At 37.1% G+C, this 25,738-nt stretch overlaps 1 protein-coding gene across 2 annotated transcripts in view; it reads left to right on the forward strand.

The window, feature by feature from the left end:
- Asah2 (N-acylsphingosine amidohydrolase (non-lysosomal ceramidase) 2) overlaps positions 1-25,096 on the forward strand; it is a 91,537-nt gene extending 66,441 nt beyond the window's left edge. For both annotated transcript variants that reach the window (XM_005385898.2, XM_013514922.1), the window contains exons 14-22: positions 2,824-2,939; positions 4,560-4,654; positions 6,485-6,524; positions 7,689-7,784; positions 10,846-10,941; positions 12,645-12,791; positions 18,951-19,010; positions 21,993-22,081; positions 24,694-25,096. In XM_005385898.2, coding sequence (XP_005385955.1) covers positions 2,824-2,939; positions 4,560-4,654; positions 6,485-6,524; positions 7,689-7,784; positions 10,846-10,941; positions 12,645-12,791; positions 18,951-19,010; positions 21,993-22,081; positions 24,694-24,883 — 929 coding nt within the window. In that variant the 3' untranslated portion in view covers positions 24,884-25,096. The remainder of the gene's footprint in view (positions 1-2,823; positions 2,940-4,559; positions 4,655-6,484; positions 6,525-7,688; positions 7,785-10,845; positions 10,942-12,644; positions 12,792-18,950; positions 19,011-21,992; positions 22,082-24,693) is intronic.
- Positions 25,097-25,738: the final 642 nt, after the last annotated feature.

Genomic DNA, 25,738 nt, shown 5'->3' on the forward strand with positions numbered 1-25,738 from the left:
AGAAGACATCTAAACTCAAACCATAACACACTGCTAAACTCATTCCTAGTAACTAGCATTACCTTGATCCAGAAAAGGATTCAACACAAAAAGAAAACTATAAGTCAATCTCTTTAATGAGCATAGATGCAAAAATCCTCAGTAAGATACTGGTAAACATGCAACAAACCATTACATAATCATAAACCGGACATCATTCCAGGGACGCAAGGATGGTTCAACATGTAGAAATCAATAAATGTAATGCATCACATAAACAGGAGCAAGGACAAAAGCCACATAATCATCTCAATAGATACAGAAAAAGCCTTTGAAAAAGATCCAACATTCATTCATGGAAAATGACCTGAAGAAGATAGATATGGAAGGACCTGTACTCAATCTGATAAAAGGTATTGACTACAAACCTACTGCCACAACATATTAAATGAGGAAAACTGAAAGCTTTTCCTCTAAATTCAGGAACAAGACAAAGTTGTCTACTACCACTACTTTTGTCCAACATAGTAGTTAAACCTTTAGCCAGAGCAATCAGTCAAGAGAAAGAAATAAGAGAATTAGATGTAATATAATATATGTATGAAAAGAAAAGGCAAATGATGGTGTGATATTTACATAGAATTCCACAAAAAATTCCACTATAAGACTCTTAGAACTAATAAATTTTACAAAGTAGATGGATAGATACGTAGTCAATGAATAAAAATTAATAGCATTCTTGTATATCAACACCGAACTCAAAAGAAAGCAGGAAAACAGTTCTATTTGCAGTAGTCTAAAAAGGTTAAACACTTAGGAATTACCTTAGCCACAGAAGTGAGAACAGTCTATAATGAAAACTACAGTATATAATGTGAAAAAAGAGATTGAAGAGGATATTGGAAAATGAAAAGATAACCCTGATAAGCAGAGCCAATATTGTCAAAATGGTCAAATTAGCAAAATGCTATATAACAGAGCATGAACAACATTTTTCTCAGAACTAAAAAAACAAATCCTGAAATTTATATGGATCCAGAAGTGACCCAGAATGGCAAAAGCAATCCTGAGCAGTAAGAGCAAAGCAGGAGGCATTACAATCCTGGATTTCAAGTTGTACTACAAAGTTCAGTAATTAAAAATGGCATGAAAGTGACCAAAAATAGGCATGTTGATCAATAGAACCAAACTGAATATGCCAAAACAGTCTCGGGCACATTTAGCCCTTTCATCTTCAATAAAGGGGGAAAAAGGATACACTGGAGAAAGTATAGTCTCCTCAAAAAATGATACTGGGAAAACTGTACACATGCAGGTGATTGAATCTATACCCATATATTTTGCACTCTAACCAGGTCAAATCAAAATTGATCAAATAAATAGTATAAAAACAGAAACATTAAATCAGTTGGAAGATAAAATAGGTAAAACTCCTAAGAGATAAGCATAGGTAAAGATTTTGTGAAAAGACTTCTAGTAGCATAAGAAATAACACCAAGAATCAACAAATGGGATTGTAGCAAACTAAAAAGCTTCTGCACAGAAGGGAAATAACCAACAGAATAATCTACAAAATGGGAAAAAAGTTTAGCCACTCCTTAGATAGCAGATTCATACCTAGAATATATAAAGAACTCAGAAACATTTGACTCCCTTAAAACAAAAGACCCAATCAAAAACTAGATAATTGAAACTAAAGGAAACCTCTTAAAGAAAAAATACAAGTGGCCAATGGATACATGCAAATATGTTCAGTATCTTTGACTGTTGGAGAGGTGCAAATCAAACAATCCTGAGAGTCTACTTTACTCCAGAAAGAATGGATATCCTTAAGAACTCAAAAAACAACAAATGCTGGTAAGGTTGTGGGGATACATGAATCCTTCTACACTGTTACTGGGAACGTCTAGTACAACCATCTTGGAAATCAATATGGAGATTTATCAATATAAATTGTATTTCACCTAGCTATACCTATTTCACCTAGCTATACCTATTTTTGATATCTTTCTAAATATTTAAGGAATCATATTATTATGATCCATTCATTCTCATGTTTATCACAGGACATCTCATAATAACTATATCTTGGAAGCAGCCTATGTGTCCATTAACAAACGAATGGTGAAGGAAATGTTAAATGCATACATAATAGAGTAACTACTCAGTCATAGAGATAAATGTGAGTCGTTTGTAGGGAAATGGATGGACCTTGAGTCCATAACTCTAAGGAAAATAAATTATACACAAAAGATTAAATACCACATGGTTTCTCTTATGTGAGAAATCTAAAATATAAGACACTTAACGAACAAAATAAAAGACATTTTATAGGAAACAGGGAGATATAATTTGTGGAAATGTGAAGAGGATCTGGAGATAGAGGGAAGAGGAGAGAGGAAGTGAAGGGGAAGCAAAAAGAATTAAGTTGTGTGATATATGCATTCCCCACTGTGAATGCAATGACCATGTACAACAGGCATACTAATAAAATTACAAAGCAAAATAAAATGTAATAGGAAAAAGGTCATTTGGTTAACAAATTTATAGCTCATCATACTCTAGAACATAGACGACCAAGGACAATAGAAATAGAACTTGGGAGATACTGAGCAAAACATGTTCGGTTGTTCTTTTGTCCATACAGCAGATCTATTTAAATGTTTATTACTTTATGATGTACAAGACATTCTTCCCCTGTTATTATTCACACTGTTTGAAATTATTGAACAATCTTAATAAAAGTTCTAAAACTCTTAAATGATTTTTCTACAATATTTTTCTAAGTAATTATTTTTTAGGGGGTTGTTTAAAAAATCATTTTAACCATAATATTATTAACAGGAACAACAGAAACAGATCCATTTTGGGAATCCCTTCGGGACCAGCTCTTGGGCAGACCATCTAATGAAATCAAAGAATGCCATAAGCCAAAGCCAGTCCTTCTTCACACTGGAGAGGTAATACATCTTAATCATCATAGTAAAATTAATATAGGGCTGCATATATTCCTATGTAAGACTTTTAATATTAAATCAATCCTAGGTGTTTAAGGACTTAGAATTATGATTATAAAATATAATAATTTCTTGATCTCCTTTCTTTTTTGTTTACATGTTTGTAACACATGTTTGCATTCTTTGTGTGGAGTTGGTACATGTATATACCACATCTGAATTTCTTTTTTAATTCCTCTTCCTCTCCTCTCCTTTCCTCCTCTCCATCTCTTGATTCCCTTCACCCTTGAGAAAGATCTATCTCCCCACTTCCTGTATCTTTTATTTTGCTCTTTGTTTATACTTTGGGCTTCTCATGTAAGAGAAACTACAATGAAGGGGAAGGCTGGGAGGACGAAGAGAATTGAAAAAAAGAAATGAAGATGTTTTATCCCATGTACTAATTCACCACAAGGAGTGTAAGCTGTGCTCTACGAGCACGTCCTAGTAAAAAATAAATAAAAAGAAAAATATTGATTTGCCTTGTTGCATTTTTGAGAAATAAATAAAACAGAACAGTGGGAAAGGAGGAATAATTCAGGATCCATTATGTTGGCTCCAAGAAATCAGTCTGCACGGAATTCTTTGTAGAGGAAAATATCTAAGTCATATACAAAGATGTTTCTGTATCTCAGTTCTTTTACACTTCAGGAAACACTATTAACTAAAATCTCATTTGGAACACATATTGTTATATTCTGAATGATACTATTTCAGTATTCATAGAACTACTATGGGTACTAAGATCAATACTAGGATTGTTGAGGTAGAAGCATTTTAAAAATAGATTTTTCCTAATAGTTTATTAAAATTCTTAGAATTTTTTCTAGTACCCTGTAAAAATTCTTAGAGAAGAGAGAAGAAAGGCAGGGATGGAGGGGTATATTAGTCAACAGTAATTTAAATGTGGAAAAGGGTAGATACTCTTGGAGAAACCTTGAAAAATAAGGTGCAAGACTTGAGGACTGTAAAATTACGATGCTATTACAGTAAAACAAAAATCAATACTTTCAACTATTAAAAATGGCCTTCCTTATTCATGGTATATAAAAACAGTCACTCATAATACTCTAAGACAGTTGTGGGGAAACTATGCACATGTGCCACAGCAAGCTATTTGCTATCTTTTTTGTGTGTGTGTGTGTGTCTTTTTGAGGCAGAGTCTCGCTATGCTGTTCAGGCTGGCTTTGAGCTCACTTTGTAGCTCAGGCAGGTCTTGAACTCACAATGATCCTCCTGCCTCAGCCTCCAGAGTTCTGGGATTACAGGCATGTGCCACCACATGCCAGCTATTTGCTATCATTGAAAGCTCTAAATGTTTTGGCCTCACTGCCCTAGAAGAACCCTTGGTTGTTAACACTTTTTGATTCCATAATGAATCAAAATTTCACTGATAAGACCAGGTTAATGAAACATTAGTATTTGAAATTTACAAGTCATGACTAGGATTATATAATACCCATATAGTATATTTTGTACCTCATCATAAATTAGAAATAAACCCCATGATAGGAAAAAATGTTAAAGCTTTCAATTCTGTCTGTCTGCTGACTGCAGATAAAATTTTCTTGTTTTGGTTCTTAGATGACAATACCTCATCCCTGGCATCCAGAAATTGTTGATGTTCAGATTATTACTGTTGGATCTTTGGCCATAGCTGCTGTCCCTGGAGAGTTTACGTAAGTTCTTTTCATCTCACAGTTAAAAAGTGTTTATTTTGTGTTTCTTTTGGAATAAATTCTTATGGAAAGATAATTCTGTACTGATCCCTTGATGTTCTACTGTACTTACTTTTGGAAATAATGACAACTATTTTTACCCTCTTTTGGTGAATTCTCTGAGGTATAAGTCTCTCTGTGTCTATTATTGGTATATAACTTAAGAAAACTATAAACATTCATGAATATACTCTTTTTTTTTTTTTTCTGGTACCGGGAATCGAACTCACGACCTTGCACTTGCCAGGCAGGCGCTGTGCCACTGAGCTAAATCCCAGCCCCTCATGAATATACTCTAAAATAAAATGATGCCATGAATTTTTATGTTATTTGAAAAACTTAAAATATCTTTAAATATAGGTGCTCAAAGCAATCAATTTCAGAATAACGTTTGAAACTTTTTATACAGTTTTTTCTATCTCATTAAGTAGAAGTTTTACGTCTTTCAAGTTGCTAAGGCCTGCATGTTGGAATCATCTCAGAATTATTTGTTTTTCTATTTTTCCTTCTTTGAACGCTTCAGCAAATTCTGTACAGTTCTATCTGTAATGCTTTCTATTATTTTCTACATGGCCTAAGTCACCCTTGTCTCTCACTCACATTATTACAATATCTTCCTATCTGACCTGCTTCATTTCTCCCTTAATTTTCTAGAGTATATCCCCAAACAACAGCCAAATTAATTCCTTTAAAGCAAGCCAAAATTATATCACTTCCTTGCTCAAAATCCTCCCATAGCTCCCCAGCTCATTCTAAGTAAATCCTTAAATCTTTGCACGGTCCTGTGAGTTCCCACCTGGCCCATCACTAAGCATGCTCTCTGACCTGACTTTTTACCAATCCCGCTTGCTCGTGCTTGCTTCAGCCACCATGCACTCATGGTGCTGCCTAGACTTTCCAAGGAATGCTCTTGACACAGGACCTTTGATTGATGGTTCCATATGTGTGGAACGCATTCCTTCCAATTATTAGTCTTCCTTCAGTTTTTATCTCAAATCTCTCACAGGGATGCTAGTCCTTATCACGTGCTATAAAACAGTCTTCATTCACAACTACCACTACCATCAGTGCAACAAACCCATCATCAGCATCTCTCCCAACACTGTTACCTCAGGGATCACCACCATTCCCTTTCATCCTTACCCTGATAATCCTTTCTTGTAATCTCACTTTTAAATTTGCTTGTTGAACATCTCTGCTCCCTAGAATATAAGCTCCATAGTTTTTAATCACTAGCACCTGGAAGGAGGCCTGGTATAAGGAAATGCTCAGGGTTTTATGGAAGGATTAAATATGTCAATGAAACGGCAGGTTCTTTGTGGGCAGGAGCCATAGTACACTTTTTCTCTGCCTCAGCTCTCATTAACAAAGACTGCAACTGATACATTTTGTTGAATCAGTGAATGGAAAAGATCATGATGACCTTTTGCTAGCAACATTCACTTATTCTGTTTTCTTCCTTTGGTCAAATTGATAGTTTAGTTTGTTTTGTAGATAGGACAGACAGCAAGGTGGGGAGGGGACAACCCTGAACTTTAGCTTTGTTTTGTCATTCCTTTCCTATATAATTTTAAATTTATGGCTTTTACTACAAGTCTTTTTGTATACTTACATGCATTCTAAACAGAAAACATTTATATAACTGTTGTCTTGACTTTTACTATGTCTTCTTGTATAGTCATACATTCCAAATAGAAAACATCTACATAATTCTGTTTGCTTGACCTTTACAACCAGTCTTTTTTAAACACTTTCATATATTCTAAATAGGAAAACATTTTCTTGATTTAGGACTATGTCTGGACGAAGACTTCGAGAGGCAGTTCAAGCAGTAAGTTAAATATTAAATGAAATAGCTACATATTCATTTCTTATTTCTATGATCTGATAGATCTTAAATTATTAATTCCTAAAATGAGTAATTTCATAAATTTTCTTACAGTTTCATACTTCTCAAGATTAATAGGTAGAGGTAAATATTAAATATTATTTGTATAAGAGCCAAATTTAATAGCATAATGGAGTTATTTTCACGTAGAAATATTTTATTGGTATTTATATACAAATAACTTAAGAACTGATAATGGTTTTATGGGTTAGCTAAGAAAATATATTTAATCCTGAATCTCTAATCTTAAAGCCTTATAAACACTGTACATAAGACGTCTTAGTCTCTTTTTTCTTGCTGGGATACAACACTCAACACCCACAGTTAAAAGGAATACAGATTTATTTGGGCTCATGTTTGTAGCCCATGGTCCACTGGCTCAAAGGCATGGCAGCATGTCGCGGAGGCACAGCAGAGGAAAAGCTACTCACATTGTGGTTGGCAGCCAGGAAATGTGGAACGAGGCGAACAGAGTAGGGACGAACATAGGATGCCCTCAGGAACCTGCCTCCCTCAGTCAGGCTCCACCTTCTCACAGCAAATCAACTGTGACACCGCCAGGGTCCGATCCTCTTCCGAAAGCCCTGCCTATGAGCATGTAAGGCTCTTGGGGCCATCTAGATATAAACCGCAACATAAATTGTATCACATTTTGGGAGTCCTGGATGTTATGTATTCCTATGAATTTTTCTACGTTCTTTGTATGTAGGAAATATTATAAACAGTTCTATAATGACATATAAACAAGCATACTGTTACATGGAGCTAGAAATAACTATTTGGGTTGGCTAATATTCAATTATTATAGTTTTTAGAAAATTGTTTTTCAAAACTCTGTTTTACTAACAAGACTATATCTGCAAATGTGATTATAAGATATTCATAGATTCACTGACATGCCCAAAGGTAGTGCAGGGTTTTGCCTGAAACTTTTCATCAAGAACTGTGCTCTGCTTTCCTTGGTGATTTTGATACTGGGAAGAATTTTGTTCAGAGAAACATTTTAAACCAATAATTCACACCAATGGTTGTGCCTTAATTAGAACTGGGATGATAATAAATGTAAGATGAAGAGGAATTTTACCGGGCTCTACTTTCCCCTCCTAGGAATTTGCATCATATGGGATGAAGGATATGACTGTTGCCATTTCAGGTCTATGCAATGTTTACACACATTATATTACCACCTATGAGGAATACCAGGTAAAGTAAAAATGCTCTCATCATTTAAATGAACTATACCTTGGCCAAGACTAGTGTGTCCAATGCATATTTCCTAAATTTTCCCAATTTTCTGAGAGATGATTTTATTTTAATGGGGAATATATGAGAATAGTTAAGCCAGATCTTGTATCTGGGAATTCCAAGTGCATCATTTCAAGTTCAGGTCAGAATTCTAGTCTCTGATTTCCATCTTTCCTCAAAACAATAATTTTGTCAGTCATACTGGTAATAAGCATAAACTACTCATAATCTTGTGACTAAGTTGCGATAGAATTTGGGAAAACTCCAACTGACAGTAGCTATTTATTGAATGCACCAGTTAAGCACTTTGCAAATGTAATCTTAAGTGATGATTGCAGTACAGGTGGAAACAGAGTATTATTGCATCCATGATACAGGTCAAGGAGCAAGTCTTACAGGGTTTTGGAAAGATTTGTGTCTGGCATTGCTTCTTTGTTTATAAACAGTCCAGAAAGCAACCTATGTACTTAAAAAAAAATATGTTAGCAGTTTTATTAAAGGTAGGAAAAGGAAGAGGCTCTGTAGAGTGAGTTTGGGCCAACTAATAGTAGGAAAAGAAGTTCACCCTACATTGTGAGGATGACCCATCCCTGTAAGAGCAAACACAGTGGTCTCCCTTGTACTTTTTAACCATAGTAGTTAAATACATGAAAATAGTCTGACATCCCACAGTTAATGTTTTCTAATATACCAGCTGTTGTATCATTGCAATCTATGCACGGGCATGCAGTGACCTCTTCACAAATATTCAGTGAAACTAGAAGTAAAATCTGCCCTGCTTCCTTCTCTTTGCTTGACTGAAAATTCTTGATTTCTAGGAAATTCTCAGATAATCACCTTATAAAGAGACAAGGTTTATTTTGGCTCATTATTCTGGAGCTTTCAATTCATGATTGGTAAACACAGTCCTTCTAGGTCTCTGGTAGAGGTTCTGGATGAAAATGGAGGGAGCATGTGATGAAGAAAAATGATTCACTTCATATCCAGGAGGCAAATAAGAAAGAGGAAGTAGCTGTGACCCACTATTCCCTCAGGGACATATTCCCTTCAGGGACATCTTCCCAGTGACCCAAATTCTTCCCATGAGGCCACTTCTTAACGGTTCCACTACCTCCCAAGAGTGCCTAGCCAGGGACAAAGGCTTTACCACAGGGACTTTGGGGGCCATTCTTGAGCCTAATGAAAGCACTGTTGAAGATGAGTTCTAAACTGGTGTAAACCAGGACAGGAATAATAGCATTCTTTTTTACACTACCTTCTATTAGTTAGCATTTCCTTCAATTATGAATGTAGGAAACAAACAAAAATAATATTAGCAATAACTCCGACTTTGTCACCAGTAAGAACTAGATATTTTAATATAGCACACAGTTATTGCAGATCTGGAAATATCTTTTATTCCTATTATTATTCTGAAATCATAGTAGTTAGTCCACAGCTAGGTCTTATTATACAATAGCATAATAAAGAAGTATATATATTACATCACCAAATTGGTTTATTATAGTCTGATAAATGCATTTCATTTAATTGGTTTCCTTTGTCACTTTCACCAATTTTATTTTGAAGAATTAATCGAGAGGGCTACAGGTCTTAGAGGACTGACAAAGGTGGCCATGACACAAAAACAGATAAGAACCCCTGGAATCTTGCCACCCAGTCCAGGGATGTGCTCCTGCAAAGATTATTATTAACTCATTAATTAATTCAACAGGTATGTGTTGTGACAGACACCGTAGTAGTCACATTTTGGAGCATAAGAATATAAAGACTGCTGCTAAGCCCAGACCGCCAGAAGTGAGTCCAGTAGAAAGAGGGGAAAGTAAATGATTGCACTTTGTGAAAGGCACATGTGAGGTGAAGTGTAAACAAGGAGACAAATGAGAAACAAGGAGAAAGTGAGGGTCAGGACTGGGAGACCTTCAGGAGAGGTAAGGTCTGTCTGAGTTCTTGAGAAGGAGTCAGGCGGAGTCAAACAAGTAAGGATTAAGAAGCTGTCTTATACGGAGAGGACTGCACATCAGCGATCCAGAGGGGGACACTCAGCACACTGGCGGGCCATAATAAGCTGGTTACTGTGAAGTAAGTGTGGTGAGGATGACGGCAAGAGAAAGCTACAGTGAGAGGCAGGGTTAGCAGGTAGAGTTTTATACCCTGTGCTGCCAAGCTTTGACTCAGTAACAAAGGCTTCGGGGAGCTGCAGTAGGATTCAAAGCAAGAGAATGTGTCAATCCAGTTGTGATTTAGAAAGGCCTCTAGGATGGCCATGTGGAAAATGAATCAGAAGGGAACGTGTGGAGACAGAACTGATTAAGGAGGTGTAGTTAACATCTGGGTCACAGATGAAGGTTTGAACAAAGGTAAGGGAACCAGAGACGGGAAAATGGACAAAGTCAGGAGATTTTTAACGAGGGAAAATGACAAGATGTGCAGAATTATAGAATCACCTAATCCTCATGGCAGAGTGTGGGAAGGCGGCATTCCCTGGGCTTCAGAATGTAGCAGGGAAAGCAGGTGTGTTTTGAGTGATGAGTGCATTTTTAGATTGGATGACTGAGGTTACCATGGAGTTCAGGTAAAAGGAGATGCATGTGGCTCTGTTTCACATCTCTATGATGGGTGAAAATCCTGTGGAATATCATCACTCCCAATTTATCTAGGAGTTATTAGGATTTTTTCTCCCTTGTTCTCTCTGATGTATGCCCCCAAGGAAGTCATTTATATGTTACAAGTATTTACAATAGACAGACACTCAGGAGATGGCATCCCCTTTCAGATTAATTGGCGAGATAGTCTAAAAGGCTTAAACAAAGAGAATCCATTGCATTTAACAAGTAGCTGATGGAAGCCATTAGTCTGGATGGTAAATGGAAATGCCCACTCTTTTTTCATAATGAAGATCAAAGATTATGCTGGCTTATATGAAATGTCCAGTTATCACCTTTGCCTAAAATGCCGCACCTGTGTAAATGAATGAAACCATCGGAATAACCTATACCTCTCTTTGTGTCTCCTGCAGGCTCAGCGGTATGAGGCAGCATCTACAATTTATGGACCACATACTTTGTCCGCTTACATCCAGCTCTTTAAAACTCTTGCTAAGGCCATTGCTACGGTAATCAAATATTGCATGTATGTGTCTGCCTATCTTTCTATCTGTCTGTCTCAGGGTGGGGAGGTACGGAGGAAGCAAAAGGGAATCTTACATTTCACAGTTTCAATTTTTTGGGACAATTTGTATATTGAAAAACTAGGGACTTCTACAAAAATTATAGCTACATAACATCTCTAAGAGAAAATGAAATTTTACTAATAATAGAATTCAGAGTCCATTAACATCTGTTAGTGGTGGCTGCTTACCTCTCAAACATCATTTTTACTTTCTTGGTGGTCCATAAATAATGTAAGTTATTTTAATTAATGGAGGATTAGATCTGATGGAATAGAATATTACCTTGAAGTCCACACCTGAAAAACCACACACACACACACACACACACACACACACACAGATATTTATTTGATTTAAAGAAACTTCAGTTTAGAAATCTTCGCCTTGGGATATGGTTACTTTTGAAGCTGCAACTGTCGTTTTCTCTTCTCTTCTTCTCTTCTCTTCTCTTCTCTTCTCTTCTCTTCTCTTCTCTTCTCTTCTCTTCTCTTCTCTTCTTTCTCTTCTTTCTCTTCTCTTCTCTTCTCTTTTCCTCTCCTCTTCTCTTTTCTTTTCTCTTCTTTTCTTTCCTTGTCTTGTCTTGTCTTTTTTGTTTTTCTGAGACAGGCTCTCACTATGTAGTACAGACTGGCCTCAGACTCATAGTGATCCTCCTGCCTCAGCCTCCCAAGAACTGGGGCTACAGGTGTGCACCATCATGCCCAGCTGCAGCTGTGGTTTGAGATTAGTTAACAAGCAGGATGAGTAGCCTCATAAAAGACCCTTATATAATAATGTATAAGCCTTGCTAAAAGTTGTGAAATGACTGTGACCCAGGAAGTACAATAAATCCATTTTAAAGAAAGAACTTGAATGTATTCAATAGAAGTAGATGAAATTACTGTCCTGTTGGTCAAATATTTTGAATATTAGGAATTTCATAAATCTCCACCATTAGTTACTGATTGGGTGTTTCAGATTTCAGTATAGCAGGTTTACTTTGCATGTGTTTTAATTGATCATTATTTTAACATAGTGTTCTCAGTTTTAGGTCTGTTAAAGTTTTTCACAGAAAGTGATATTTAGTGAAGGCAACTGTGGTTCCTTTGTTTCATGGTCTACTTTATGGTCATGCATCTTAAGATGAGCTGTGCGATTTTGACAAAACAACTGAGTAGCTCCAAATATATTTTCTCATTTGCAAAGTGAAAATTACAATACATACCTTTCCCATATGCTGTCATAAAGATGTGAGCCTAGAGAACATTAAATATGTATCAAGGGCTATTTAAAAATGAATTTGCATTTTGATGACATCATTCAAGTGGCAAATTTTGTGGAAAACCGATTTAAACCAGACAGGATGTAGGCTGATCTTAAATTTCAAATTAAAAATGCATTTATTATATTCTTTAGCATAGAAAAGGATGAGGGAAGACTCAGTACAACTCTGGACACCTAGGCTTACATTTTAGCCAGGTTCTTCTCATATTTGTTAAAGGCTATTAACTCTTGGATCAGGTGTGCGTGTGTGCGTGTGTGCGTGTGTGCGTGTGTGCGTGTGTGCACTCGCTTCCTTCAGTAAAGATATTTCTACAGGTGGACATCTAGGAAATAGTCTTTGGCTCTATGTCGTGCATTCTTTAAGCAAATGCTTTTTATTTCAGGACACAGTAGCTAACATGAGCAGCGGTCCGGAGCCTCCAGTTTTCAAACAACTGATAGCTCCACTTATCCCTAATATTGCGGATAGAGCACCAATAGGCAGAAACTTTGGGGATGTTCTGGACCCAGTGAAACCTGAATACAGAGTGGTAAGACTCAGAGAGAGATCTTAATATATTTCAAAGACCTATCTTTGGAGGTGAAGAAGAGGATGTTGTTTAATGTCACCACCTTCTCATATACCGTAGACCAGTGATGGTGAATCTATAGCATGAGTGCCACAGCCAGCTGTGTGTTATCACTGAAAGCTCTAAAAGGTTCGCCATCACTGGCATAGACTATGTTTAGCAATGATAATTTTGACAGTTGTTCTTATCTCTGCAGAGACTCTGCAAAAGAAATAAGAATAAGAAATACTTTTTCTGGGGGTAACTATATAATTGAATTACTAAAATATAAATTATTCATTTTCTTAAATAGATGGTCAAAGACCAATTCACTGGAGTTGAAAGATGTCTTTTAAATCAAGGGTCAAAAAAGCTAGAAATAAAACAGCATCTGTACCAGCATATTTTATTTGATCTTCTGTCTTGTACTAAATCATTTATTAGTTCTAATAGGTAGTTATTGTTTTCATATGTATTCCTTAGGAATTTCAACACATACTGTATCATCTACAAATTATGATTAGTTTACTTATCCCTTTTTGGAGTTTTTCTGAATGTCTATTTTTTTGGTCATTGAATGCTCTAGAACCTCCAATTGAAGTTGTGAGACTGGATACCTTTACTTTGTTTTGTGATCCTAGGAGGAAAATATTCAGTGTTACTCCATTCAACATGGTGCTTCAAAGCTTTTGTACATGGTTGTGGTAGTTCTCTTTTATATGTGGAGAGCTTTTGTTGAAAGTGGGTGTTGGATTTTTGCAGGTGCTTTTCTGTGTTGAAATGATCATGGGTTTTTTTTTTTTTTTTGTCTTTTACTCTACTAATATGGAATATTGTCTTAATTCTCAGTTATTAAATAAATACCCTGTAGCTTTGGTATTAATGCTTCCTTGCATTGCTGAATCTGATTTCCAATGCACTGCTAAAAGTTTTACCGTCATGTCTACAAGGGATAGTTGTAGTTTTCTTTTCATGTGTGGTCTTTGGTATCAGCGTTGCTATCTTAATCACTTTCCTGTTGCTGGGACACAATACTTGACATCTACAACTTAGAGAAGGAGAGGTTATTGGCTTATGTTTTCAGTCCCTGGTTGGCTGGCTTCAAGTAGAAAAGGCATAGTAGAGGGGAATGGAGAGGAAAAGCTGCTCACATGGAAGGAAGCTTCCTCCTTAGGATTCTAAGATTTTTTTTAAGGTTCTGTCTCCACTGCCTTAAAATATTTTAGCAGGTTTTTTGGGGGTACTGAGTCTCCTTCTGGAATTGGTTTCAAGATTCTTTCTGTCCTGAGCAAAAAACTGGTTAAGGCAAGTGTAAACAATAGCAAATTTTCTTAGAGGAAGGAAGAGAAGCAAGCTCTGCAGAATGAGTTTGGGCCAAGTAAAAATAGGAAAAGAAATGCACCCTACAGCATGAGGGAAGGAAATCCATTCGAGAGAGTATACAGTGGCAAAATATCAGTGTGGTCTGTCCTTTTTGTATCACCCAGTCCTCAGGCTGACATCAGGCCTGGGTCATTCTATGGCAAATCTAGTTGCATTCTTATGAGAAGTTCATGTAGAGGGCTTGGGGGAACTGTTCTGGAAATGTGTCATGGGATTTTGTAATTAACAGGTCATGCTTACTCCCCCAGCCAGCTTTGCCATCCCCTAATCTCCTGTCTCACTTCTCCCTGAGAGACATATATCTCCATAATTCTTTATGGGGTGCTGAGGGAGTGGAGGTCTGTCTTCTATATCTTTCTACTGGCTATAGACACTACCTGCTGGGGATTACGTGCTTCCCAACCACCTTGGGATGTTGTGGCTCACTGGCTGGGATGAAGAAAAAAAAACTCTCAGAAAACAATGAGAAAAGAGTCAATGATTGTTGAACTGTCTGTCTGATGGAAGAAAGAAAATTTACTATTATGTTGGGGATGTAGAACCCAAATATGAGGAACAGGTCAGACCTCCATACTTCTTGTGGAGGACAAGTATGGCAAAGGGGGAGGTTAGATATATTATTGAGAGCCTGAGAGCTATAGCCTGAGCAAGACTGCCCATGGAATGGATCTATTTAAAAGTGGGAGCTTCAGCAGAGGTGCTCATTTAAATTGTGGTGAATTAGGGTAATTAGTGACGCTGCTTATCTGCAACTGGAGCAATTCTGGAGTCTTGCTTTCTGAAGAGAAGCCTCAGGTCTCCCAGAGGTTCTCAGGAGTAGCTTTCTTCTTATTCCAATGAAAAGTCTAGTCACCATTTCCCTTGTAGGATTTTTATAGTTTGTCACTGCATCCCTTGAGGAAGGACCAGAATGGTTCCTCAGGAACTGGGAATAAGACTAGGGTCTTGAAGGGCTGTGGGGCTACCTTTCTTGCCTCCCTATCAGTCTTTTGATTACTGTAGGAGAATTTAAACATGTCTCTTTGGGATCCCTTACAATGAATGACCTGCTTGGGAAGACAGACTACTAAGAGTTGTAGAACTTCCTGCCTGTGTTTTACAGATGATTGCTTATTAGTCAGCTAGCTCCTTTCCAGATTGCTGCATGGGCATGTAGCACAAGAAAAGTGTATTTGGAGACTATAGATATATACAATGGTACCTTGGTTCACAAGGTTAATTCTTTCCATGATTCTGGCTGCAAACCAAACTGCATGAGAGCCAAATGAAATTTCCCCATAAGGTCAACGTTGAACCCAGCCATTGAATTTGGTTCAGTTCTCATCCAATTTGGTTTGTGCTCAGGATTATGGAAAGAATTAAGTTCATGAGCAAAGGTACCACTGTAGCTTCTTGCCTTTTCCTAATATCAATGCAAAGTAAAAGCTATGAGTTCTGCTCTTTGAGCAGAGGTGCCTTAGGGAAGCCGTTATGCTTCAAAGTCCTGCTGTGAACTGGTAACTGCGCAACTTGACTTTCAGAGTCCTTCTTGGACAAAACTGCTTTCTTTAGTGAATTCATCTTCGGGGTCTCAGAGGGGCAGGTTGTTAATATCTTGTCTGCCTGCACAGGTCTGGGAAACCACTTGTTCACAAGAGTGGCTACTGTCTTGGCTTGTAAGCATCAAAAAGACAGAAAAACGAGTACAAAATAAAATAGGAATTACCTCCAGGGTGTCTAAGAACATGACCTGATACTTGGAAGCCATTTCTGTTAGCCACAGCAACTTTTGGTCTCAAGAACTGCTTTTACTGGATGAGGAGTCAAGACTTTGGTTTCTGTCCTAACGTGAGTTTTGTAGCTCCCCCTGCTTACATGGCTATAACTGCTCTCAGCCAGGGTGGCCATCCAGCAGTCACTCCATATAACTTTTTGAAAAGTATGCCACTGAGCAGAGCTCGTGTCCTAGCCTTGTGTTGAGACACCAAAGCAACTCCTCTCTTTTCTGATATGTAGAGGAAGAAGGGTTTTCTTAAGTCAGATATTTTATTATGTCACACAGCAAAATCCACCTGTTGGCTAATTAGGTCAGGAAGACCTGGCATAGTCCCAACAGGTACAATTCATTTTGGCTTCTGCCAGAATTTGAGAATTGCCCTTAGTTTTGAAAGTAAACCTCTTCTCAGAAAGGGAGTAGGACAGTGTGGAACAATTAGAAACTCTTGGCTCAAAATTTGTCCTTCAAAGTAGCACATCAGAACAGAAGCAGAGAATCTCTGACTAGGGGTTCTCTTAACCCCAGCTGTGGCTCTAGATCTAGAGGAGGATTTCCCACAGAAGGAAGTAAAAACTGAATGGAGTAATTGAAATGACTCACTCATAACATCCAGCATTACCCAGGTTTCCTCATAGGAGATGGTAATATCTGTGGATGGGGCATTGTATGTGCCCTTGGTTCTCTCGAGGGCAGGAAACAAGGGTTTGGCTGGCCTACCCCGTTTTCAGGAGCAGGGACAGTCAGCCCTCTAGCGCCATGAGTCAGGCACATAGGGTGCCTCACACTCAGAGTAGGGCCCAGGCAGTGCCTTGGTGTAGTGGTGTGCTGTGTCCAGAATTATTGCACTTAAAACATGAACTTTGGTGGTTGTTGGATTTTCTGGTAGACAACTTGGATGAGTTTAAAGCATTGTCATTTGAGACAGCTTTAGTTTTAGCCTTTTCTCTTTTGACCCTCCCGCAGATCTTGATTGTTGAACACAGAGAACATCAGGTCTATCAATTGAGTCATAGGTATCTGGGGTCCCATCTGAAGTTTCTTCATTAAACCAATGGGGACATCCATATCTCCCCTGAGAGACGGGTAGGAAATACAAGGGCAGGATCATCAAGGATATCTTTCTGTTCCTTGAGGACCACTCTAAATACCATAGTTTCTGAGCTTTCCTGAGATAAGGGCCACAAAAGCCTGAATATAAGGGATTTCATTTCACTTCCTATGTTTTAAGTAAAAACAATTTAACTAAAAAATATTCTCATAATTTGAACTGTCATCTCATGCCCATCTCTTGCCACTTCCTGATTTATATTGAACTGAACCATGTTGCAATAGTAGATAATATATTCCTTTTTAAACTCACAGGGTGAAACCTTTCCCACTGATCAAGGATACAGCCTAGGGGCAAGGTTCCTAAGGTTTCCCATAGCTTGTTTTGGGGCTTATATAGGGATAATTAGGTCTTAGGTTCTTAAAATGGTGTCTCATGTAGAAGGAGGAGACCCACTGAGCTCACAGAATGTCCCTAGTGAGACTGAAGAATTTACTCTGTCCAGGCTGACACTGGTATCTTTCAGAGAAGCACAGAGGAATTGAGCCACTTGATGGCTTTACTGAGAACTAGGTTTCTGGCCCTGAAGATGGTATTCATTGCAGAAAAAGGAGACCAAGTTTGAGCTCACCAAGTGTCCTGTGTGAGACTCAAGTATTTAATGGTCATCTCTGTCCAAAGCTGGGATGATGCTGGCACTGTTCACAGAAATATAGAAGAAAGCCCTGCTGGGGGCTTTCTGTCTCCATCCGGGGCCCACTGATTCCTTAGGGAGAAGGGGTTGAGCCATTCGATGGCTCTATATATGTAGAGTGGAGCCAGCTGGGAAACAGTATCTCAGGACTCCCTTAGGCACTTTGAGTCGTGTGATGGCTCTCCTTAAACAGATAGAGCCACTTGGGAAGCAATATCTCTTGCATTTACTCCATAATAAAAGCTTTAGTACTTTGTTTAAAGTAGTAGAGATGAAAAAAAAATTTAGAAAATCCTAAGAATGACTCATAGTGTCTGGAGTGAAGCTTTAGTGGTTGTTCTTTTATTCTGCTCAGGCAATCAGGCATATGTTTCTAAATAATCTGCATTTCATTAGAAAAAACAAAGAAGGGGTCTAGAAACAAACATGGTCATGGCTGACCCCAAACAGCACCCAGCCACATGACAAGATGACAGCTCTCAGACAGTACCTTGAGAAAGGAAAGGCCGCTGGGGGGTTGAGCAGAGCCTTTCACAAGTCTCTAGTTCTGTCCTACAGCTCTTCTCTCTATGGTACTCTCTTCTCTGTTACTCTAAAGTAACCCAAAGACTGACTATCATGGATTCCATGTGTTACATCCTCAGCATAGATAGACACCTGACATGGACTGAATTCTGCCTCTTTTTTTGCCATAGCCTACAAGTTCTCTGAAGTCATCAAGTTGAGGTGATTGTAGGGCAAATCTTCTTTATCTTCTACCATTCAGTGATCATTGGCTTTCATTGCTTAATGCCTATTATCCTTAAAACCATTGTTTAATACACATTTTGTCCAGTGTTTTAATTATTTCTAGTGGGAGGGTAGTATATAACCTGACACTGTGTTCTGTGTAGATGTAAGCATGTCATGTATAGACTAACCTTATTTGGTTCATCTATCACCTATATGTGCATAGAAGGGAGGTGGGAGACAAATTCAAGGGCTAAAGAATCCATTTTAATGTGCTGTCATGGTATAAACTATAGCTTTAGAACTTCATCTACATATGAATTTATAAAAAGAAAATTTCCTGGCTCCAAATTTCTGTGTTGATTGTTGGAAGGACATTTTCTCTGATATTCTTAGAAGGTATTACTTGATCATATAGAATGGAATCTACTCAGTGATCAAGAATCTTACAACATATAATAGATAATGCCTTAGGTTCAGTATAACAAAAAATTCTTTCACTAGAACTTACTAAATGAATTTTATTTTCAGGGAGAAGTTGCTGAAGTTACATTTGTAGGTGCTAACCCAAAGTATTCAGCAGAAAACCAAGTAAGTATCAATTTTCTCTTGTAAGTCTAAATCTACTTTTTATCTTTTCATTCACTTGAATATCCCTTTAGAAGTGAACAACATGTGCATAGAATGTGCCCACTTGTTCCCTAGCTTATTTTGCCAGGTGGGAAAATGTTCAATGCATACAGTAAATATGGAATTGAGTCTGGAAAAAAGTACACAGAAAACATCTTATTGTCTAGGAATACATAGATATCGATATAGATATAGACATAGACATAGATATAGATATGGATATAGCTATCTCACAATTCATATAGATTTGCACTGTTTCTTGAGAAGATAGTAGTGTAAATACAATCTCATTTATGTATTCAAAGGTAGAACTTTACTAAATTTGGTAAACCAATCAGAGGGCCAAGCAAGTTAGGTGTGTTCTGAGCTCCTTCCCTCTCAATTTTGGGCCCTTTTCTCCTCTTCCTTTATTACTGCCTATAACCCTTCCACTTCTGTTGTAGAATGATTACTGATCTCCACACGGTTCTTTATGGGCTTGGGGTCTCGTCCCATAGGGCTTCTTTTACATTGGCAAATTTCTCTACTCCCTATTCCTAGCATTAATGGGATATTTATTTATTAATATTAAAAACTGACAGATGAAATACATATCCAGTATAAAAGCAAATAGTGCACAAAATAAAATGTGAAAGAATCTCTTGCCTTACAAATCTGATTTTCAAGAGGTAATTACAGTTAATACTTTGTTTCAGATCATTTAGGCTTTTTATTTTTATGATATAGATGATATTTATACACAAGGATAATATATCTACTAATAGGTAAGTGAAGTAATTTTATTATGCTGTAAATTCTTTCAAATGGCCTTATAACCATACAAACAGTAAGTGGACATACTCTAGTTGTAAACATTTAATTAAAGACATTTTTAGAAGAAAAGAAAGTGGACTTTTGAAAGTGATACTTGGGTCATTTTTTTTACGGTGGCTGAATATGCATTTACCCTATTGATGAGCCATTGTTCCCCGGGCCCATAATTGCTTTAATCCAAAATACTTTTCTTTTAAATGAGCCTTTCCATTTCTGTTCATAAAATATTATTATTGCCACTGTGGCAATATGACGTCAGATATGGTATTGGGTGAAAATGTTCTACTTCTTGGATACTCACTATGCACCTGTTTTAAATAACTTGTGTTGGAGATATATCTGGATGTGCACATATTTATAACGTTATTTTCTGAAGCAAACACAGTGTTGCAGCAAAGCTTCAGCGTTAGCTGTCATTTGGCATCTTTAGGGCAGAGAAACTCTATCATCATTATTTCCACGGAGAAACAGGACGCTATAATGAAATACATTTAAAAGAAAGAACAGCTGGGATGGGTGAAGGAAAAAAGAAGGAAAGGAAAAGGAAAAAATATATACATATATATAAGATAGAAAAGATAGTTATACTACTGACTTCTTTTAGTTCACTGAGAACAATGGTTTGTGTTTATATTGTTTGGTCATTATGCATGCCTATATCTTATAATCTGAGCAACTAATTTCAAGATAACAATACACAATATATTAACCATTGTTAATCTCCTATTATCTTGTTTTGAAATTCTGTATTATTGGAGGTTTTATTCTTTCCTTTTTTTCTCTCTTTAAAATTAAATTTAAAAAAATGTTCTGGGAATCGGTACAAAACACCTACTAGGACTCTTTATTACAAGTACTCATCATATCTTTATCAAGATTTATTGAGTGCTTACATTTATAGGTCCAGGGCTAAGTACTTCATATACATCATCACATGGATTTAACTTAATCTTCACTAGTTCCCAATAGGTTACATTTCATGAACAACATATAGGTTTTATTATTGTAAACTGAATCCTAGAGAGGTTGACTGATAATAACTAGTCATGCATTTTGAGGAGGTTATGGTAGGGATATGAAGAAAGGATACTTAATGCTTTGCCCCTGATATTCTGTGGGGTAGACTTGTGCTCCAGTCTGTACTCTAGACCTATTCATTGGGTTCCATCACACTTCATACTCCATTTGAGGCCTCCCCAATGTCATTCTGCCCTAAATGGGCAGGAAAAGCTTTCTTTACAAGTCACCATTGTTACAAACACTTCTTCATTAAATATAATCCAGCAGTTGACTAATTAGAGAATTTTAAACAGTTACATGGCCAGCTATAAAAAGTGATTTGTTTGGCAAAGGATTATTTGGTCACTGGCAAACGACATGTGTAAAGGGTTGTGATGGGTAAAGGCGAATTAGGCACAAGTCTTACCTTTCAAGGGCCACAGTATAAGGGATTTTGAGGGAAATTGGTGGTTGAGACCTTTGTATTTATTAACTTGTCACATTAAAATCTGTGCTTTATTTGCAGCTGAATTTATGGCTTGAAACAAATTGCCCTATTACCACAATCTTCCTGTGAAGAAAGAAAATCTACTTATAATATGGGTTCTAAGAATCTATTATGACAAAATATAGGAACTGCCTTTAGCACCCAGTGCAGGGAAGATTTATGTATTCTTTCCAATTGTTTCACTCAGAGAGATAAGGCAGCTAATAATTCATTTACTAGGAAACTGAAATATGAAGAAGTTCTCCATCTAGATCATTAGGTGACCAAAAAAATAATCTTGGATATAGAACAATAAACACATCATGGAAAGATTTGACTTACACTCTTTTTAAATCTTAAGCTTATTCCCAGTTTCTTCTCAACCCTAATTTCCAATCAGCTCCATAATTATGTTTCTTTGAAATATCTAAAAATGTCATGGTTTTTAATAGACTGGATAAATTAATATTCTGAAGATGTTTCACAGAATGTTAAAGAGAACACCTAAGAATTCCATGAAATTCTGACATAGTTTCACACAAGGAATTGGGAGGTTGGTGTGTGGTTGGCAAGAGCAGTTAGGACAGACTGGATCCTTTTTGTGACTATACAGTGCTTCATAAGTTATATTAATTGTACTTCAGACCCATGAGACCTTCCTCACTGTGGAGAAATATGAAGACACTACAGCTGCCTGGCATATACTGTATAATGATGCCTCTTGGGAGACTCGGTAAGCACGTCTAGTGAATATTTTGTCTTTCAAACCTTGGCAGAAGTTGGTTAGTAATGCATAACACATGTATAAAGGAGTGACTCAATACATAGTACTTGTAATAGCAAATTTCCAGGGATCCTTCTGGCCATATTTAATTGATTTATTAGATTTCATTTTGATTCTGCTTTTCTACAAAAGAGAGTGGTTGTGTTTCTATAAGATGGGCGCTAATGAGGTTATGGAACCCACTTTAGCTGCATCTTGTTAGTGTCATTTTTTTTTTTTCTTTACGGCCACAGATATTACCCTGAAAACTTATGCTTTTTTGCAAATTCAGTGAAAGAGGTGCTGCGTGAAGGAGTTGCAATGTTTCTGTAGATGTACAGTACAACATTCCTACCAGGAATATAATGAACCTATTCCCCTATGTAGTTCATGTTTGTGTGTAGCCAGTGATTCTTCACTTATGGGAACATGAGAGGCTTGATACTTAGTTCTTGCAAAGTCTTGAAGGAGATATCAAGTTTGTGTTTTCTCAGAGAAATTTATCTCTTTGCCTTTTGTTACTGAATTCCAAAGCTGAATAGGTATTTTGAAGATTTTGACAGTTTGTCTGAATTAGGAAAATATTTCTGTTCTCAAGTCTATAAACGTTACACCACAAGACACTGGCGTTGAAGTGGGTAAAAATTTTGGTACTTTGCATGTACTTCAGATAATTTCCAACCAATTAATTATTTGCATGCTGGTTCGATTCATATGGTTTACTGAGAACAGGGGTTTGACCATGTTGTGGCCCTTTTGATAGCCACATATATATACAGGTATGGTTTTTTTCCTTTGGTCTTTAGGACTCTAGAGTATAGGGTGTGTGTGTGTGTGTGTATGTGTGTGTGTATGTATGTTTACCAAGTAATATATATTTGTTATGAAAAAGTTGTTATTCCATTGGATGGCACTCAGCAGCAGCATTCACCATATTTTTAATTATACCTTGTAAAGATACTGATGAAAGAAGAATGATCTATTTTCAAATGCTAAAAGTCAAATACCGGGCCACACTAAAGACAGGTTTAGAGCCTGTTTTGTTCATTAGCAGCAAGTAGCACCAAATATTTATAGAGAACATGAGGCCAGTCACTCAGCAAAAAAAGTTGAGGGCACTCTTTGTACCCAAGGGATTAGCTTTCTGCATAACTGAGGTATCAACTGATTTGCTGATCAGTGTCTCAGTGTACTTTGAAGAGAGTTTGAGTTCCTTCCCATGGTAGCTGGGGCCAGAGGTTCTGACTCCATGTTTTTCTTATCTCAGCTGCTCCACCATAGCTTGACAAGCTCTGTTCCTACTCACCAGCTTTCTGTTTCTGTCTACAACAATTTTGCTCCCCTTGTGGATGCCGTGTATTTTCTGTTTTTCCTTCCTAAAGTACTCTTCTTCCATGTCTCTGTTGACTTAATCTAAATGACATTTCCCCAGAGAAGCTTCTATCTTATTTTTTTTACAGTGGTTATCATTCTCAAAACTCTCAAATTTATTGATTTATTTATTGGTTGTCTTTTTTTCCACCCCTACCCCAATAGAACATAAATTTCATGAAACTTTAAGCCATTTTTAGACTATCTCAGTCTTGCTTACCACTGTGATAAAGAATATGGCAAATGTTACAGTTTCGTTACAGTAAAACACACTGGCATTACCAGTCCTCAAAATATTCCTGCCTGCTTCAAACACACTTAGCCCATTGTTCTTGCCACTTTCTAAAGCAGTTCTGGAAGTCCTCTTTCATGAGTGTCTTTAGTTATGCTGTTGTGGCTGTCTGGATGTCCTTAATCAATGCAATACATTTACTTTCCATGGTTATTTTGACTTTGGGTAAGTACCAAAAGTTACAGGATGCCAGATCTGGTGGAACAGCTGAGTGAGCACACACTGTAATGTTTCTGCGAGCCTACTTTTCCGACGGATAGCACTCAGCCCAGCAGTCATCATGCTTTTAATTATGTCTTGTAATTAAAGAGAACTTGATCAAAGAGAACTTCTAGAAGTGCTTCAGAAAGTGGCAAGAACAATGGGGATAAATGTGTTCAAAGCAAGGGGGAGTACTTGGAAGGGATTTATTGTCAATGCACCTTTCACTGTAAAACATTTTTAAAATTTTGACATTCACTGGATATTTTTGATCACACTTCATTTATCCTCAGTATTTTTTGAGTAGAATTGAATGTGACACATATGCTCATTAAATACGCATTTTAAACTAATCAGACTAGATGTGAAAAGAAGTGTCAGTTAATAGAGTCTGATAAGGACTAGGAGAGTACTATAAGAATTCAAAGCAAGAGACATCTGTGTTCTGAATATCAAGTAAGGCTCCCTGGAATGGATAAGTGTATGTTATAAAGGCATAACAAGTAAAGATATTTCTTCAATTATTCCTTAAAGTTCTCTTTCCTAGGAAATAGGTATTTATATTTTGTTCATTGCTATATCCTCCGTAGTTAGAGTAGTACTTTGCTTATTGTAGGTACTTCTTGAGTATTCATTGAATGATTACACATTTTTTTCTAAGCACACATTTGTAAGTCTAAAATTGTATTTTTCTTATTTGTTTATTTTCTACCAACAGATTTTATTGGCACAAAGGAACACTGGGTCTGAGCAATGCAACAATTGAATGGCATATTCCAGAGACTGCCCAGCCTGGAATCTATAGAATAAGATATTTTGGACATCATCGGAAGCATGAAATTCTGAAGCCTGCAGTCATACTTTCATTCGAAGGCACTTCCTCTGCTTTTGAAGTTGTAACTACTTAGTGAAAAACTGACAGATATTTAAAGAGAAGCTTTAATCCATGTGCATTATGTAACTGGTTCCACATAAGTGTGACTCACCATTTGGACTTCTATAATTGTCCCTGTTTAGGGACAGATAGTTTACTGCTGGGACAGAGTCGTGTGCATGTGTGTGTGTGCGTGTGTGTATGTGTGTAAAAAAGAAAAAGAGGAAGGGAGAGGGAAGAGGGAGGAAGAGAGTGAGAGTGAGCAAGTGACGGGGAGTGTGTGTGACTGTGTGTGAGTGTGTGTATGTGTCTGTGTCCCATATATCTTACTCTAGTAGCCATGACCTGTGGTCTACAGCCTAAGCATGATTTCTCTTGAGGCCTTGTGATTATTTAAAGGACAATTCTCTTCAATATGAAACCTCTGAAATGTTGGTGAGAATGTTCAAAGTTGTATGAGCAATGTTTAGACTATTTATTTATAGAATTATTGAATGTTGACACTGGGTGAGTTTATAAAAATTGTTTAGATGGATGCTTTATTTTACTGTGTGGAAAAATGAGTTTTTCTGAATTTTAGATTCAAATAAGCTTATAGCCCTTTACCACATTGCAATTTTAAAATATTATATAACCTTATCATAAATGTAGAACCCTAATTAGAGAAACAGAAGATTAGCATGTCAGTTTTTCCTGCATTCAAATAGCCCGTCTAAGCAGTCACTCTGGTGTTGGCATGCCTAGTAAAGAGTTAATGCTCAAATCATTTCTGGATTGCCTTCAGATCCCAATTATGAGAAGTCAGACTTGGAATATTTTGATCACGCCTTGTATTTCCCTAAGTGTCCTTACTTCAGTTGATCGTATCTCTTGTTCTCAAGATTTACAC

The sequence above is a fragment of the Chinchilla lanigera genome, unplaced genomic scaffold (assembly GCF_000276665.1).
Source record: "Chinchilla lanigera isolate Chin_1 unplaced genomic scaffold, ChiLan1.0 scaffold00024, whole genome shotgun sequence".
In the NCBI taxonomy this organism is placed as follows: domain Eukaryota; kingdom Metazoa; phylum Chordata; class Mammalia; order Rodentia; family Chinchillidae; genus Chinchilla; species Chinchilla lanigera.